At 35.0% G+C, this 19,405-nt stretch overlaps 1 protein-coding gene across 2 annotated transcripts in view; it reads right to left on the reverse strand.

Moving 5' to 3' along the window:
• Positions 1–7,540: 7,540 nt before the first annotated feature.
• The window catches only part of LOC137837610 (short-chain dehydrogenase TIC 32, chloroplastic), a 33,269-nt gene continuing 21,404 nt past the window's right edge, over positions 7,541–19,405 (reverse strand). Inside the window, exon 6 of one of the 2 annotated variants that reach the window (XM_090301417.1) lies at positions 7,541–7,751. In XM_090301417.1, coding sequence (XP_090157543.1) covers positions 7,680–7,751 — 72 coding nt within the window. In that variant the 3' untranslated portion in view covers positions 7,541–7,679. The remainder of the gene's footprint in view (positions 7,752–19,405) is intronic. The other variant, XM_090301416.1, reaches the window with a different exon arrangement.

Here is a 19,405-nt window from a genome sequence, read left to right on the forward strand (position 1 = left end):
GAACACCTACACAAATCATAAATGTTACAGTTAGGAATGCAGAAGCAAGAAGTTGCTGATATAAATATATGTGTGTGGACGAACACCTACCCAAATCATAAATGATACGTACAGTTAGATAACAATTGGGCTACATCACTGTGAATATTTTATTAACATTATCAAGATTATAAGTTTTAGTTATTTTTTTCCTGATAATGATTTTCGTGTATATATATATGTTCTTTATTTCGTGTGATTATAATATTAATTTACAAATGGGACTATAAGTTCTTTATTTTTAAATTTGAGATATTAGTATACGAAAACAATTAAATAAAAATTAATTTTAAAAACTAAAAAATAGTTCATATTTAAAATAGTTTTTATTATTATTAAATAATTTTTAAATTACTAGTTAATTTAGCTACGTTATATTTTATTTATTTGGTAGTTAGAATATTAATAGGTAATTAAATATTAATTTAAAAAATATTTATTAATAATAAACATTATTTTAAATATTGATAAATTTTTTAATATTTAATTTAATTAATATAATAATTAATTAATTTTTTTCTTTCAAATTAATCTTTATTTAATAACTTTTTAAGTGGTAGAACCAATACTGTAGTGTTAGAGCAAATAGTTAAGTAAATAAAATTAATCAAAATAAATATGTTATAACCTTATTATAGTCAATGAATATGGATATTCTTTGTCTGATGTGGTGCATTAATGGAACACACGTAATCACAATGGAGAAATGGAGGTTCTGATGAATTCTAATTGCAAATAAAAAAGAGACAATGACTCAAGCGTAAAAGAGAGAAAACAGAGAAAAGAAAATACAAAAGAAATTCTTATTTACTTGTGTATTAGAGAGTAAAATACATGGTGTATATAAGAAAAAAACTAAGACCTAATTGAAACAGAAAAGAAAAGTTGGGTCAAACAAACAAAGTCTAATAACTTAAAACATAAAAACTAAATATGTTAACACCCCCTTAAGTTGGGGGAGTAGATATTCGTCAGGTCCAACTTGGATTTGAGAGTAAAAAACTGTGCGAAAGCAAGGGGTTTGATGAATATGTCAGCAACTTACATGACAGAAGTAATGGGCAACAGTCTGAGGAGATTGGAGTTAAGTTTTTCACGAACTAGGTGGCAATCTATTTCGATGTGCTTGGTGCGTTCATGAAAGACTTGATTGGAAGCTATTTGAAGGGCAGATTTGTTGTCAAAATACAGGTTTGCGGGCTAGGAGAGAGGAAGATGTAAATCCTGAAGGAGGTAAGACAACCATTGTAGCTCACATGTGGTGGTGGCAAGGGCTCCATACTCGGCTTTGAAGGAGCTGCGGGAGATAGTTTTTTGCTTTTTTTATTTCCATGATATTAGGGTCTCCTAAGTAGATGAAATATCCAGTGACAAATTTGCATGTGGTAGGACATGTTGCCCAGTCAGAGTCACTAAAATCACAGAGGTGAAGTGAGCTAGTATGAGAAAAATATAGTCCCTTCACCAGGGGTGCCCTTGAGGTAACACAAAAAACGTGAGACAACTTGTTGATGATGAGTTGTGGGTGCAGATATGAATTGGCTTAAATTGTGGACAACGAAGGCAATGTTTGGTCACGTGTTGGTTAAGTAGATTAGACGTCCAATGAGTCTTCTATATTGAGAAGTGGCATCAACATCAAAAGGGGAGCCTTGGTTAGGAGAGACGGGAGGTGTGAGTCATAGGAGTGGCCACAGGTGCAGAGTCAAGCATGCCAGTTTCGTGAAGGAGATCAAGAGTATACTTGCGTTGACTTAAATGAAGACCAACATTGTTCCGAGCAATTTCCAATCCCAAAAAGTAAGTGAGATTACCTAAATTTTTTTATCTTGAAGTGATGGTGAAGGGATGCAGTAATTGTATTGATTTCCTCTATGTATACCTCTTCATGGAGATCACCATGAAGAAAGGCATTATTGACATCAAGTTGTTTTAAAATCCAATTTTTGGTAGTGGCAACAACAAGGAGAAGGCGAAGGGTAGTGAGTTTAGCAACAGGTGCAAAAGTGTCTAAGAAATCAAGTCCTTCAAGTTGGATGAACCCTTTAGCAACAACTTTAGCTTTGTGGCGCTCAACAGTGCCATCAGAATGGTATTTGATTTTATATACCCATTTACAACCAATAATTTTCTTTCCTAGAGGGGGAGGGGTAAGTTGCCAAGTATTGTTAGCAGCAAGAGCTTGAAGCTCAGCTTGCATGGCAAATTGCCAAGAAGCATGTTTGGAGGCTTCGGTATAGGTCCAAGGTTCAGGATGAGAATTTATAGAGGAAATAATATTTCTAAAATTAGAAGATAGGTAATTGTAAGACAAGTAATTATGAATAAGATATCTACTACTTACAATGTTGGTTGCAGTGTGGAAATTGGCAAGATAGGCAGGTTGTTGGTGAGGACGAGCTAATCTTCTTGGAAATTGGGGTGAGGTGCCTCCTGGAGGTGCAGGCGGTGATAATGCTAGTGGAGGTGAATTGTTGGATGCAGGAGGATAATGAGGCACTATTTACTGAAAGATCAGAGGATAATGAGATTGGTGGAGGACAGTATTGGGTGCAGGAGTAGAGGCACATGGCTCGGCAGAAGGTGCAATATCAGAAAAAAAAATCATGAGCAAAATTGTATGCGTTAGAAATAAGGAGAGATAAAGTGTTGGGGTCCCTAAGCAAGCCACTGTCCAATTTATATGGAAACTGATTTTCATGAAAGATTACATGTCTTGATATCTCTATGCTATGAAACTTTAAATTTAAGACAATATAACCTTTTGTATTTTGTGGGAAGCCAAGAAAAATACCTTTGATAGATCTATCATCTAATTTCTTCCTATGTGCAATAATGGTACTAGCATAACAAAGGCAACCAAACACTTTCAAAAAGGAAATGTCATACGGTTTTCCAAACAACTTTTCATGAGGACTGATGTTATTAAGTAATGGAGTAGGGATAGCATTTATTAAGAAAACAACATGATTTACAGCAAATTCTCAAAAAAATTGGAGGAAGATTTGCTTGAAAAAGTAAAGTCTGATTACATTTAGTATGTGCCGATGTTTACGTTCTACAATTCCATTTTGCTGTGGTGTTTCAACACAAGATTTTTTATGTATAAATTCCCTTTGAAGCATAAAAATTTGACATAGCAAACTTAGCACCATTGTCAGTACGAATCTTTTTTATATTAGTTTTGAAATGATTTTGAACGAAAACAGTGAAGTTAATGATGTGCTGACGCACTTCAGATTTATTATGCAGTAGAATAATATGTGCAATACGGCCATGGGGATGTCATGCTATGCAGTACTTATGGCTTCAGGTGGTGCAGGGGACCGAACTCCTGACACTTGGTGCATTTCTTCACAGACTCTGCGCAGTCCCCTTGGACGGTCGACTAGTAATAACCAGTCCTGAGGACTTTGGCAGCCATCGTCCATGCACCTGAGTGAATTCCACACACACCCTCGTGGATCTCCTTGAGAACATACTCGACCTGTTCTTTGGTGATGCATTTCAGCAATGATGTTGAGTAGCCCCTTCAGTACAGGTCCTGGTTGAGCATGGTGTACCTTGAACACTGCTGCTTCATAGTTTTCTCCTCTTCCGGCTTGCACGTGCCGTGTTCAAGGTATCAAATGATCGGGGTCATCTAGGTCTCGGCCTCGGCGTCGATGACCGCTAGGCATTCGGTCTCGGTCACACTAGGTTGTCTTAGCCAAATTTTCATGACAGACCTATGGTGGCTTTTCTTCTTGTTTGTCGACAGCTGAGATAGGAGCAAAGGCTCATTTACCTCGCGAGCTCCCATGTCATACGCCAGGTTCAGTCTGACCAGAAGAGCCTCGTACTCTGCTTGATTATTTGTGGCCTTGAACCCAAATTGGAGGGCTCGCTCCAAGAGGAGATCACTGGGTCCTTTGAGGACGACTCTTGCTCCACTTACGATTTTGTTTGTGGAGTCGTTGACGTATAACGTCCATCCGACCGAGAGGTCTAACAGAGGTGTGAACTCGGCGGAGAAGTCGGCCAAGCATTGGGACTTTATGACACCTTTTGGCTCGTACCGAATGTCGAACTTCGAAAGCTCAACTGACCACCCTATCATTCGCCTTTCAAGGTCGAGTTTAGATAAAATTTTAAAAATGGGGTAGTCAATTTTTATCGTGATGGAGTGGTTTTGAAAGTATGGGCACATCTACCTAGTCGTTTGGACTAGGGCGAGGGCCACCTTCTCTATCATCTAGTATCTCGTCTTGGCTGCATGGAGCGTCTGACTGACGAAGTATACCGGTTGTTCTTCATTCTCCACTTCCAGAACCAATGCGGTGCTAACCGCTTCTTCAGAGATTGTCAGATACACCACAATGGGTTGGTCGGGTATCGACTTCTGGATGACTACTTGCGACGACATGAAGTCCTTCAACTGTTAGAAGATTTCTTCACACTTCTCGTCCCAACTGAACTTAGCTGCACCATCGGCTTCGTTCTCTAGGCTACCCGGGAGACAAATCTAGAGAGGGCGGTAAGACACCCTATCAGCTGCTGAACCTCTTTTATGTTTTGGGGGGCTCCAAATCTCGGTGATCGTTCGACACTTGTCCGGATTGGCCTCAATCCCCCAGTGGGTTAGCATGAAATCCAAGAATTTCCCCCCTTTAACCTCGAATTTGCACTTCTCGAGGTTGAGCCTCATGTTTGTCCGTCTGAGGGCTTCGAAGACCTCATCAAGGTCTTTGATGTGTTGGTCACACGAATCGGACTTCACCACGATGTCATCCACATAAACCTCCACACACTGACCTATAAGACCCTTGATGATCTTATCCATGAGTTGCTGGTAGGTTGCTCTAGCGTTAAGGAGTTGGATGATGTACCTTATTCTTGGAATATGTGCTATTTATATTACCTTTGGTGGACTTTCCTTATTGGGTCAGGTTAAGGAGTTGGACCGTGTTTAGGGCTACATTACCTAACTCTTAATCGCAAATTAGCTTCGTTGACCTTGATTAACTGTAATTGGACTTGAAATTATGGTCGGACTATGGACATGGGCTCTTACCTCGGTCAGCCAGAGATGGAAACCGAGATGTGACATCAGTCGTACAACCCTCATCAATCCACCATTCTCATTTTTATTTATACTTGAAACTTAAATAGTACTGTTAACGGATTGAATAATTTGAAAAAGAAAATGAAAAAAATATGTAGAATAATTAAATAAAATCCCATGATTTACATAATTAACTAGTAGACCATATATTTACTCTTGCACAAATGTGTAATTACCTAATAAAATTGCACAAATGTGTAATTACCTAATAAAATCCAATTGTGAGTGTAAATATTGGTGGAAAAAGTGGCTCCCGGATGAATTGAGTTAACAATGATATTTATTCCATCTTCCTAACAAAGTTGCAATAAATAACAAGTGATTTGTTATAATATCAACATAAGTAATTAATAATACCAAAAAAATAACTAATTTACTTTTTAATTAAAAAAGTATGGAGTTAGTTTTACTTTATTTTATATCTTCAAAAGTTTATATAAGAAACAATGAAAAACTAATTAATATCCTTTTCTTTTATCTCTTTTGCTTTATAGTTTCATACACTTTTTTAGAAACAAAAGTGAAAATAAAATGGTATTTTAATAGTTAAAAATATAAACAGAAACGTGTTTCCTTAATTTAAATTACCTTACAAGAATATAGATGTTATTATGTTGGAAGTTGCAAGAATAACTAGTAGAAATAAAGAATGCGTAGTTTGGGCATTTTCCAAAGACGGAATCTGAATGGCTACAAACCCTACCCAATTCTAACACTTACAAAAATTAGTAACTAATATAATAAATATAACTATGTGTTGAATACATGTCAACAATTATCTACTCTAAAAGATTGAAAATTTCTACTAGTAGTATATTGTTCCTAAAAGGCTTATTAAATTTAATAAAATTTAGAAGAAAATAGAACTATGGCATAAGTTGTAAATGTCACTATAAACTAGATTTCTTTCACAAAATATTCAAATGTGGGGCTAATTAAGGTAATGTTTGATTTGGTACCTACAAGTAGGTAATGGAGTCAATTACTCAATCAATGAATGTACATCAAATGGATGTACATCAAAATGCAAATAATAATGCTTAGAGGATGTTATATTAGCCTCCACCCTCTTTCCCACTTTATCATATTCTAAAAGTGCTTAAATTTAAGTTTTACATAGAGAAGAGACACAATAAATCATAGAAATAAATACACTACGGAAAAATTGGTTTTAAAAGCTCTTTTATTAATCTCTAAAATATAAAATTAGTTACTAATCTAATTAAAAACTAATTTAAAATCTAGTAATAATAAGTGGCTTAAATCATAATAGCTAATATTAGATGTACGATTCAGAAATCAATTTAATTACTATTAAATAAAAATTAATTTAATAATTAAATATATAAAATTAATTTAACGATTAATCATATATAAACTAATTTAATGATAATTACATAAAAATAATTTAATAATTAATTTTTTTCAAATTAATTTAAGGATAATAAATTAATTTAGTGACTAAATATATAAATAGTAAAAGATTCTATGTTGTACCACATTCATTTAAAAAGTATTTTAATTAGATCCTTATGTTTGGTCTATTATTTTTAAAAATTATCAAAATTGTGCCTGTTATACACAGTTAAACCTGATGTTTGTTAACCAAATTAGTGATTTATGGGTCTTCAATTTTCAATTGTTTGTAAGTCTCTATTTTATTGTTATTTTGTCAAAATTCGTTTTCTTTCAATTTTCTTAATTTCTCTTAAACTTTCTTAAACTACTTCTTCAAGGTGTCACTGACGCCAAACAAGTTGCACCTTTTGATATCCACAAGAAAAATCTGTTAGATGCTAAATATCATCTTAGGTTTCTTATCCATGTTATGGAACATGTTTATGTTAGTTGCTTCCTCCCTCCATTGAAGGGTTCATTTTCATATTGAATATTGCATGATTTGGACATCACGGTAAGCTGTCTAATTATGTTATTTAAGCAACAACCAGAGATATTAACAAATAAACACCACTATTGGAGCTATACACCTAAAAGTTTAGATGTTTTGTTGATGAGTTTCTTAATCCTGTAACAAATTCTTCCCTAAAAAAGTGATCTTGTATGAAGAATTTGATTATAGAATAAAAATACAAATAAAATCTTTCCACAAAGCTAAAATGACAGGGAACTTCTTTCCGAACATTGAGATATCAATTTGTGATATTAAAGTCTTAACTCCACCCTATAAAACCAGCTTATGGGGTGAGGTTTTGCACCCACTTGTCTGATAACGGTCCAATATCAGGTGACACAATAGGCCCAACAAACACTCGTTAGGATAGACTTTAACCTTGCTCTGATACGAAGTGGGACTTTAAGTCCAACTCAACTCCATAAAATCGACTCATAGGATAAAGTTTACACACGCTTATATATAATGAAATATTCTCATATCTAATTGATGTGAAATCTCTAACACATATTTAAGATGGTTGTTGTTATGATGCAGAATCTTCTATTTTTCCAAATTGTCAAATGAGGTTTGGAAATGTTAGATCATGCGGCAACAAAAGGCACCTTTAGGATCTGGATCCGATTAACCAGTCTCTAGTAAAGATGGAAGTGACATGTGCCAGAATAGCTTCACTAATGCTTTGCGTTCACAATCCTGCATAGATAGGTACTACATGAATTTCTTTCAAGCAACACCATAGAGTAAAAAAAATTGTTGTTTACAAAATAAAAATTCAACTTCTTTTATTTTTCTCAGTGGTAGAAAAGAAAGGAAGAATGGGTTCCTGCATTAACATGATAGAACATGTCCATTAGGTATGTGAGGTTGCAAAAACCTACATGACTTGCAAAGGCTCCAAATTAAGAGAATCAGGAAGTTTTATGTAGTAAACAATTTTCATAAATCATCATAGAATATCTTCACTTAATGGCATTTTTAAAGTGATGGTAACCTTTTGGGAGGTTTCTAGACGTTTTATTCGGATAAATACAACAATTATATATTCTCTGCTGCCATATACTTTATCTTGAAGCATGAACTGACACTACAAGAAAAACATGAAATAAAAACCAATTTTAGAGACAAAAAATAATTAGTTACTATAGTAACTAAATTAGAGACCATTTTAGAAACTAAAAAAAAGTTTGGTTTCTAAATTAGTTTCTATTATTGTTAAATGGTTTCTAAAATGATATCTAATTAGCTACCAAAATTTTAACTACCAATTATTTAGATTCTAAATTTGGTAGCAAAAACCTTGGTTGCTAATTAGATACCAATTTAGAAACCATTTAACAATAATAGAAACTAATTTAGAAATAAATAAAAAAAATTTGTCTCTAAAATGGTCTCTAATTTAGTCACTATAGCAACTAATTATTTTTTGTCTCTAAAATTAGTTTCTATTTCACAATTTTCTTGTAATGTGAATTTAAAGAGCCCTCACATAGGTTGTGCGTCGTGTCTCTCTGTTTTATGTAAAACCTTGGAAAGCTTGGAAGGAGTGATAGTTTGTTGTGTCTTATTTTTTTTCATAGTTCAGCAATTCACTAGGTGCTTTTAGGAGTAGAATACAATTGTTTTGTTGTTTTGGTTTTATGTATCACTTGGTTGGTTACAAAGAGTTATTAGTATCATATATAAACCAATTAGAATCACACAGGCTTTTGTTGGGTAATATACACCTATTATGGTGATTCTTGGGTTCTAGCTATATGTTGAAGACTAGGTTAGCAATCTTATCTCTTTTGTATAAGGGGTGGAGTACCCCTAAAGTAATTTATACTTATTTAATTTATTTTTTGAAAATAAAAAAAACAATCATTATAATCGAGATCTTGACTATTATTATAACTATTAAATATCTAGAGAATGTAGGATGTTATAATATATGGATTAAATGTGATTTCATACTAGCATTAGTGTATAAATGACATACTACAACGAATTTCTAGGTCGATCAAACGAGAATCGGTGTAAACAAAAACGCAGTGGCCTTTTTGTAAATATTTGGTACATATTCTACCGGTTAAGCCATCTAGCTAGTTATATACTGCTCTAAGACTTAGATTTTTTTAAAACTTTATTTTTTTTGGTGTTAACATGGTATATTACACTGGTTGGATGACTTAATAGGTGTAATATACAACACTCACAACAACAAAAAAGGGTTTAAAAAACTTAAGTGAGAGGGTGGTATATTACACCAGTTGGATGACTTAACTGATAGAATATACCACGTTCTCACTTAATTTGTTTTTAAACCTTTTTTTGTGAGTGCGGTATATTACACCGGTTAAGTCATTTAACTGGTGTAATATATGGTGCCTAGAGCAAGGAAAGTTTCTTTCTTCTTACTCTGTTCACCACTGTTGCTCTTCAAAAGTTTCTTTCTTCTTCGCGGCCACCACTCTTGTTGTTCAGTGTGCCACTGTTCTTCCATTCTTCCTTTTTTCGTTGCCACCAATCCTACCACCGCTGCGCCTCCATTATCTTGCCACATTGACCTTGTTCCACGCCCACAACTCCTCCGTTCACGCTCTAAGGTGAGCTTTATATTTTTAAATTTTGTAATTTTAATTTTAAATTTAATTTTAGTTTTAGGTTTAGTTTTAATTTTAATTTTAATTATTAATATAGTTTTAAATATTTTTATAGATAATTTTTTCTACTTGGTTTCAATATTGCCGCCACAGCTCCCCAGTTCACGCTCTAGGTTAGTTTTTTTATTTATTTTCAAACATGTTAATTTTAAATTTAATTATTAGTTTAGTTAACAATTATTTATATAGATGATTAGTTTATTAGTTTTATTTGTATTTGAAATATAATATATTATGATGAACGTCTTGGTATTGGGTCTGGGATGATCGACCTTCGACAATTTGTAATGTGTTTTATAATGTATTATGTTTGGAATATAGTGTTGTTTTAATTTGTATATGTTGGACGCTTTGATACTGGGTCTGGGGTGATCGACCCTCGACAATTTGTATTTTGTTTACATCAACTAAAAATTAGTTGATATTGATAGATTAGTTTTTCTATTACATAGTACTAGTCATTGATCGAAGTTGGATAAATGAGAGTCGTATCAGTGATCTGTATCACATTGGCGTCGAAGAATTTCTACAATTCACTCAAAAAAATGTACAAACTGTAAATGGAAGATACTTTTATCCATGTGTTAATTGTGTGAATGGAAAACAATTAGAAATTAGGTTGATAAGAGAACATGTTCTCTGTGATGGTTTCTTAAAGAATTATACAAAGTGGATATGGCATGGGGAGTTTCTAGACGTAACACCTCTATCTGACAATCAATATTCTAATATACATTTTGAAGATCGCATGGAGGATATGATTCGTGATGTTGGAGAAGATAGTTTTCAGCAAGCACATATGTGTGATTCATTGAAAGATGATTCTGAAACACCTCTTTATCTCGGTTGTACAAGTTTAACACATTTGTCATGAGTATTAAAATTAATTAATATTAAGGCAACAAATGGGTGGACCGATAAAAGTTTCACTGAGTTGCATGAAATGCTTCCAAAAGATAATACATTGTCCACCCGTCATTTTGAGGCAAAGAAGATATTGTATCCGATGGGTATGGAGTAGGAAAAAATACATGCATGTCCCAATGATTGCATATTGTTTAGAAAAGAGTTTGAATCATTACACAAGTGTCCAAGATGTGGGGTATCACGATACAATGTGAAGGATGATGAGAGTGAGGAAGATTATGTGAAAAAGGGTCCTCCTGCAAAAGCATTATGTTATCTTCCAATCATTCCACGATTTAAACGTTTGTTTGCCAATGTTAATGATGCAAAAAACTTCAGGTGGCATGCAAATGGAAAAAAATTTGATGGATTCTTACGACATGTTTTCGATTCACCGCAATGGAAAAAATTGATTCTTTGTTTCTTGAGTTTAGGAGTGATCAACGAAATCTTACACTTGGTCTTGCAATAGATGGTATGAATCCTTATGGTAATTTAAGTAGCAAACATAGTTTGTGGCCAATGTTAGTCATTATTTGTAATTTTCCGTATTGGTTGTGTATGAAGAGAAAATATATGATGTTGTTTATATTAGGATCAAGACAACTTGGAAATGACATCGATGTTAATTAAGTCCATTGATCGAAGAGTTGAACCTTTTATGGGATCAAGGAGTTGAAGTATTTGATGCATATGAAAAGGTCAATTTCAATTTGCGGGCATTGTTATTTTGCACCATTAACGATTTTCCAGCATATGGGAATTTGAGCGGTTATAGCGTTAAAGGACATAGTGCTTGCCTGATATGTGAAGAGAACACAAGTTACCATCAACTGAAACATGGGAGGAAAACTTCTTACATTGGGCATCGAACATTTCTGAAGCGTAATCACCCTTATCATAGGTTAAAGAAAGCTTTTAATGGATCTCAGGAGGACAAAATTGCACCTCCACCCTTAACTGGCGAGGAAGTGTACAACCGAGTCTACAATGTGAATGTGACTTTTGGAAAAATATAGAAGAAAAACATTGTGAAAAATATCTAGAAGAAGAAATTCATATTCTTTGAACTTCCATATTGGTCAAAGTTAGATGTTAGACATTGCATAGATGCAATGCATGTGAAAAAAATGTATGTGATAGTATAATTGGCACGTTGTTGAATATTAAAGGAAAGACGAAAGATGGTATAAATGCTCGTAGAGATCTAGTTGAGATGGGTGTTCACTTGTAGTTGCAGCCACAACCACATGGTAAACGAACATATTTGCCTCCAGCGTGTCATACTTTGTCAAAATATGAAAAGTTAAGTTTTTGCCGGTGTCAACAGGGAGTTAAAGTACCACAAGATTACTTTTCAAATATTAAAAGTCTTGTGTCGATTCAAGATTTGAAACTTATGGACTTAAAATCTCATGCTTGTCATGCTCTCATGCAAGACCTTCTCCCAGTTTCTATTCGTGGATTTTTACCAAAAAATGTTAGACAAGTGATCATTCACCTATGCATATTCTTCAATGCTATTTGTAGAAAAGTTATTGATCCTAACAGCTTGGATGAATTAGAAAATTAAGCTATCATTATCTTGTGTCAACTAGAGATGTATTTTCCTCCTTCATTCTTTGACATCATGGTTCATCTAATTGTTCATTTAGTGAGGGAAATTAGAATATGTGGTCCTGTTTTTTTTACGTTCGATGTACCTAGTTGAGCGATGCATGAAGATATTCAAAAGGTATGTAAAGAATCCATACCATCCAAAATCATCTATTGTTGAGAGATACATTGTCGAGGAAGCAATTGAGTTTTGTACAACATGTATGTAAGAAGTAGAAGTCATAAGAGTTCCAAAGTCCAGGCATGAAGGAATGTGTGAGGGTGGTTCAAAAAGACAAACACGATGTTTTCCAAGCACATTTGTATATTTTGAACAACACCGTTGATGTTCTTCCTTATATAGATGCACACAAGATGTTGTTATAGTCAATGAACCCTCGTGCAAATGAGAAATGGTTGTTGACTGAGCATAACAAGACCTTCTTGAAATGGTTTAAAGAAAAAATTGGTCAAGAAAATTTTGATATTGAGGAATTGAAATGGTTAGCACGAGGACCTAACTTTGATGTCATAACATGGAGTGGGTACAGTATTTATATGATGTCTTTTTATAAAAAAGACTGAAAATAAAAAAAAGTACTATGAAGAATAGAGGTGTTTAAGTGTAAATGGGTTGATTGTAACACAGAAGTGCATGTAGATGACTTGGGTTTTACTTTGGTTGATCTTACAAAGATAGTGTGGAAGGAAGATCCTCTCATTATGGCTTACCAAGCAAAACAGGGTTTCTATGTGGAAGATCCTTCTAATGAAAGGTTATCAGTTGTCATACACAAGAGAATTGAACATGATGTTCATCCACAAGATGACTCAAGGGTCCAATCTGTAGAGAAATCTTCATTCTCAAGACAATTACCTCTTTTCAATGACGAAAGTGATGTAGATGAAGTACATGATACACTCCATGATCACAATGAAGGAATATGGCAAAACATTTTAACACTTCCATAATAGAAGTCAAGTATTTTTTATTAGCTTTTCTATTTAAAATTAAATTATTTTATTTAATTTAAATATATATCTTAAACATGTTTTTGTTCTTTGTAGGTCGATCATTTGGTTGAGTCATCAAGGAAGACTAGGAACCTTACACAACTCAGAAATCTTGTGACTACAAAAAATCGTGTATAAAGTGGTGGTTATTAATAACCACCACAAGTTTCCATATAATATGAAATTTTTTTAACCACCTCAATTATCCTTCAGAATGTGTCATTTTAAACTGCCACAATTATCCTTAAGAATAAAAACCCTGCATTTTCCTTTCCTGACACACCATTCCTCATTATTCCCAATTTTTTTTGAAAACTTGCTTTGACTCTTGGAAACCGAACTCACTCTTGGACTGAAACCTTCTTCCCTTTCTCTCTGCTAAACAATCATGACTCATCCCTCTTTGTTCCCTATCTCTCTCTACAAAACAATCATTTCCTCCACACGAAACCCTAATGAAACCCTCTGGTCTTCACCAAACCCTCCTCACGAAGCCCTCTAGCCTTCACGAAATCCTCCTCACGAAGCCCTTTGACGTTTGTGAATTTGTGCTTCACAAAACACTCTCGCCTTCACTCACTCTTCCCTTCACTCACTCTCACGTGCCCTAAACCTAACCCTCACTCTCGCGCCCTTCACTATCTGCCATCGCCGCCTCCGTGCAAGGATTTGAAACTTCTGTCAACCATCGTTTGTTCAGGTTTGTGCTCTATAACCTTGTCTTCAAAATCTATTGTGGTTCTTAATTTGTAAAACAAATATTGTGTATAGCTTTGCTGTTGTGATAAATTTGTGCAATCATTACATTTTTACTTTGATTTTTATTTATAAACATGTCCTAATGTGTTGGGATATGCTGGTTAGAATTTTGTGTTCATTTTCCAATTTTATAATGATTTCTGCTAGGAGGATCGCAACGGCGAGGGAGGTGAGGAGGAGTCGCTGATCAAGATAGGCTAGGAGGAGGACGATATTTCCAATTTGGAAACACCCTGCGCAAGTAGCTCCATTTTAAGGTATCAATTTGTGTCTGAGATTTTATTTCATTGGTTTTATAATTTTGAATATTAGGTTAATTTTGTGAGATTACAAGAAGGATAAGTTTAATTGTATTTTTGTTAGTTATAATGATTTCTGCATTTTTTTTTTTGTTGTTTTGCTATAATTCCCATAATTTTTATCATATATTTATGCCTTAGTGTGTTCTTTCATTTTATCACGTCTTGGTAATCAATAATGGTCAAGTTATAGCAATGATAAACTCTATCTTTGGTTAATGTTGCAACTTGAATGATAACCCCTTAATAACTTTCTAAATGTCCTGTTATATGGCTTGAAGTGGGTATTATATCAAAATGTGGCTATTTTATGCAACATAATTCTGTTAAAAAAGTGAGTTCTGCATTCTGCCACTACTAAACACGAAATGCTTGTTTATCGTAATAAACTGGACTAAAATGAACGTTGTCATGTGGTGGATAAAATTGTTTATACTCAACTGCAAATAGTTTTTTATAATCATATTCAAAGAAAATATAACATTGGTTATTGTCTTCTTCATTGTCGGATGAGAGTTGTTGATTATCTTGCTAGTTACTTGTCTCGTGCAAAGTTCCTCTGCTGCATTGGTCACTACCATCTTATAAAGGTTTGGAAATGTTTTTAATATCCATTGTGTAGTAAAAAAAAAGGCTTTAAAACGAACAAAGAGATTTCCCGAGGCGTGAGTGATCACTGTTCGTAAGGACTTATCCGCAGTGTATTGCACAAGTCCCCCAGGATACAATAGGAACTTCCCGGTAATTTCCGAGGATCAGAACTAACAAGTTTCTCTTTAAAATAGTAATACCCAAATAGAACCCATAAATATTATAATAATAAATAATGAGGAGAGAGAAATTGAAAAGGGAAAATGGAGAAGGAAGAAGATGGTGAACGGAGGGTTTGAAGAAGATGAAGAGGTGAGTGATTTTTTATGCGTTTTCTGAAGGGGGTGGAGCTCTCTTTATATAGGGAGAGTATCCAAGAGTCCGTTGCAACTTCCAGACCCACGTGCTTCCGTCCAACATCGCAACTGCGGCGGCAACGTTCTAAAATCCCAAAGGACCAGGCACTGCGAGCGCGGAAGCGGAGCAACGTTCTTCAACATTCGAAGGGCAAGGCAGTGCTTTCTCGGTCATGCGGCCACGATCCAGGGTGGAGAGGGCAACGAGCGCGAATATCTCGGTAAGTTCCAATCTCTACTGCACTTCCGAGATCTCCTCCAACGGAATCGAAAAACTAGGGTTTTCCACGCACAATCTGATTTCCGTTTCACACACTCTGTTTTTCGTTTTTGTTTTGCTATATTAGGTTCTGTTTTACAACAATCCCCCACATATTGCAAAACATAGAGATAGAGAAAGAAAAAAAAATATTGGGTTCATCTAAGATGTAATTCATCAGAGCTGGTATAGCAAACTATATGAACCAGTCTTAGATTGATGAATTTAACACATAGTGTAGTTGGTATCGCAAGCTATATGAAACAAGACAATTGGTATGTGTTAGAGGTTTATCAATCACAATACTCCCCCACATTACTTGTTGTTATCGCTGTGTTGCGCCACTAGGCCATGCGCGTGCCCGGTATTCATGAGTGTTATAGAGATCTTGCCAAGATCTCATGCAAGCGGCCCCACTTGACACTCATCTAGGTGATTTCATCAAGTGTATGTTGCAAATCATAAACCACCCATAAGGGATATGAAAATCATTAAAACTTTGTAAATCATTAAAACTCTTTTACCTCTGAATTTTAACCACAAAGTTTATCCTCTCGATAATGCAGTAACTAGCACTTTCACACACACCATAGGAATGGACAAAATTGATTTTGAATCAATATTAGTGCTAGCAGAACTAACAAGTGACTTGTTTTTACCCGTATGAACCTTATTCATGGGATCTCCAATCACAAAGGTTGGGTTTCCATCACTTGTTTGTTTACAAGTTGATGGAAGAGGGCCAAGCTCAACACCCCATGAAAGACAAGAGCCAAACCTAGAGCGTCTAAAGCCAAGTGGGGAGCGTCTAGCACATGAAGAAGAGCGTCTAGAGGGGGAGCGTCTAGAAGGAGGAGGAGAGCGTCTATGACCTCTTACTAGGTCCATGACCAAGCTACGGATGGGAGCCTTGGGCCAAGCCACAGATGGGAGAGAAAGCAACATGTATATGCTCCATGAAGGCCCATTAAGGGTAGCTTAGTACTAAGTGTAGTGTAAATAGCATAAACTTGTCTTACATGTGTTTTACCCTAGATTTGGTTCACGTTCTAGAACATTTCCTCACATGGCCGGCCATGTGCTCCATGTGGAGTAATTTGCATTTCATTTTGATTAGCATTAGGGTTGCATTATGGTCCTCCTTAGCCTATAAAAGGAGGAGCCTACACCTTGTATTTTCAAGATTAAATTGAGTAATGTTATGCTGCCCATTTAGTGCCATACTTTACTTCTTGCCTAGCTTTTAGATTTTAATCTTCCTTTCACCACCTACAAAGGGGCTGGTCGAACCTCCCCATGTCCATACTCTTCATGCACCTTCAAGGTCACCACACCTCCTAGGAGGACCTTGTCCACTCTCATCCATAAGCTTCCGCATCATCTTCAACCAATCATACAAGAAGAGCTCATAGGAAATCCATGATTTGGTATCATGAGCTATGGTTCTTCAAAGATGAGTATCTCTTTGTCATTTTCTTTATGAGTTCTTCTTAAATCCGTGTTGTTCTTCATCTTCCATATTGTCTTGCTGTTTTTTAATTTTTGTTTTGAATTGGTGTGCTGTTTGGAAATTCCAATCGGTGCATCTTGTTCAATTGTTCTTGAGCAATCTTTGTGCAATTTTTGGTAGGATTCCATATAGTTTGTGTTGCTGTTTTATTTTAGGTATTTGAGTCCTTATTGCAATTTTATTTGGTTCATTTTGTGTTCATTTGAGTCTTTTAATTTCTGAATCTATGTGTGTTTTGTCTAGTCATGTTTCTTCCAAAAATGTCATCAAATCATAGTAGTACTTTGTTTGGCTTATTTGTTTCTTGTTTTTGGTATAAATGCTTGATCTGAATCTGCTGTGTTTTTGATCCTTTGGTGCTTTTTATTTTTAGCTTGAGTTCATATTTGTGTTTAGATCTACACAAATTCCATTTCACCAATTCCATTGTGTTTTTCTTTTGGTATATCTTGTTGTTTATTTCCAGATTTACAGAATCCCATGTTTTGCATAACTCTGTGCTGGCTGTTTTGCTTAAGAAAATTATTTTCCCACATAGGAAATTTCTGATCCTCTGGATTTTGCAAGATTGAGGTGTTAAGTAAAAGACAAAAAAAAGAATCAGTTCAAAAAAATCAATATAAAAAAAATGATAAATATTATAAAAACAGTGTGCAATCCTGACGCTACAACTGGCGTAACTGAACACTGATTTTAGAAAATTTATTAAAAAACAATGGTGCATGCGTTTGGAGTGAATCCAACGCCAGAATTTTGTTAAGATCTTGAATTATTTGCATATAAATATTCAGAAGCAAATTCTAAAAGGCCAGCTCAGCATAAATCAGTGAAAACCACGCTCTCTGGACCACAACAATTATTTCATTGGTGCTGTTTTTGATTTTGAAATCAAATCTAGTGCTATTGTTTAGGTTCCATTTTGTGTGCCACCTTTCTTTGAGTACCTTTTATTTGCTTGTCTATTTTCTTTGGAACTCTTTCTAGTTGTCACATTTAATTCCTTTTGTGTGGGTACTGTTTTCAAATTAATTTGTTTCTTGCTTTAATTCTTTGACCTCTAAGCTTGGTAGTGGAATTAATTATCAATTGGTGCTTGATTGATTGGGATTTGACTTTAGGGGAGTCTAGTTTGCTTAATAGGTGCTGGATTGAAGAATTAATCACCTACTTCCAAGAGGAACAAAGGTAAGGAGTAGACACAAACACCTTCTAAATACACCACATACATTGAAAGGCCCAACCAAGAAGAGACAACAAAAAGAAGTGTAAATAGAAAAATCAACAAAAGGGAGTTCATCTAATTTTTCTTTCTACTTAACTCCTGTTAATTACTTGTTTAATTACGCAATTAGACGGTGAGTGTGTCTTCAAGGGCTCCAAGTGTCCAAGAAGCCTCACCTAGGGCCGATTAGTTTAGAACTATCTAGTTTAGCAATTGTTAATTGTTTAATTGCATCTCTTTGCTTTAATTAGTTACGCTTATTAATTGTCTTGTATTGTTTAAAGCTTTGTTAAATTTGCTTGGTTAATTAGATAGTTTGCATTGTTTCTTACATTCAAAATTTGATTTCTCCAATTTGATTGTGTTTTAAGTGGTTTACTAAGAGAAAGATTTGTGTGAAGATTTGGAGGCATAGTTTTTGGCTAAGGCAAGACTTGGTATTTAAGTAGTCCATTGTGACTCACCTCTCTTACCTGGAAAACTACCTTCTTTAACTTCCCTAATTTTTCTCAAAGTAAAACACTTCTGTACACAAAAATCTAGTCATGTCTTCTCATTCTGCAAGTCTATGAAAAGTGATATGAAGTCCATAAAATCCCTTTTGAAACAACTTGCAAAGGATGTTCAACTCATTTCCTATAGACAATTGGAGAACGAGTCTAAAATCAATGAACTAACTAGAGCAAAGGAAGAAAAATCACAAAATTCAAAAATATCTCATACTCATGCATCTCATTCAAAAGAAGATGAGTCTCTAGGGGAGGGTAGCCTTAGAATCAATGACTATTACCAACCACCCCTAGAAGAAATAGGCAAAGGGAGCAAGAGGGCCCTAGGGAGGTTAGAGTAGACCTACCTCACTTCCATGGTAAGGAAAACGTAGAAATCTACCTAGATTGGGAGATGAAAGTAGAGCAACTCTTTGCTTGCCATAAGGTGAGTGAAGAACGTAAGGTAACCTTAGCCACCCTTAGCTTCCAAGGGAACGCCATGTATTGGTGGACCTCTCTCGAAAGAGAAAGACGTTTTCATAGGGAACCTCCCATTGAATATTGGAATGACCTTAGGGGAGCCCTAAGACGTCGACATATACCCTCATACTACCATAGGGAGTTAATGGACAAGCTTCAAAGACTCCAACAAAAAAATATGAGTGTAGAGGAGTATAGGCAGAGGAGGACACCACCATAGCA

This window comes from Phaseolus vulgaris, chromosome 4, assembly GCF_051622355.1.
Source record: "Phaseolus vulgaris cultivar YP4 chromosome 4, ASM5162235v1, whole genome shotgun sequence".
NCBI lineage: Eukaryota > Viridiplantae > Streptophyta > Magnoliopsida > Fabales > Fabaceae > Phaseolus > Phaseolus vulgaris.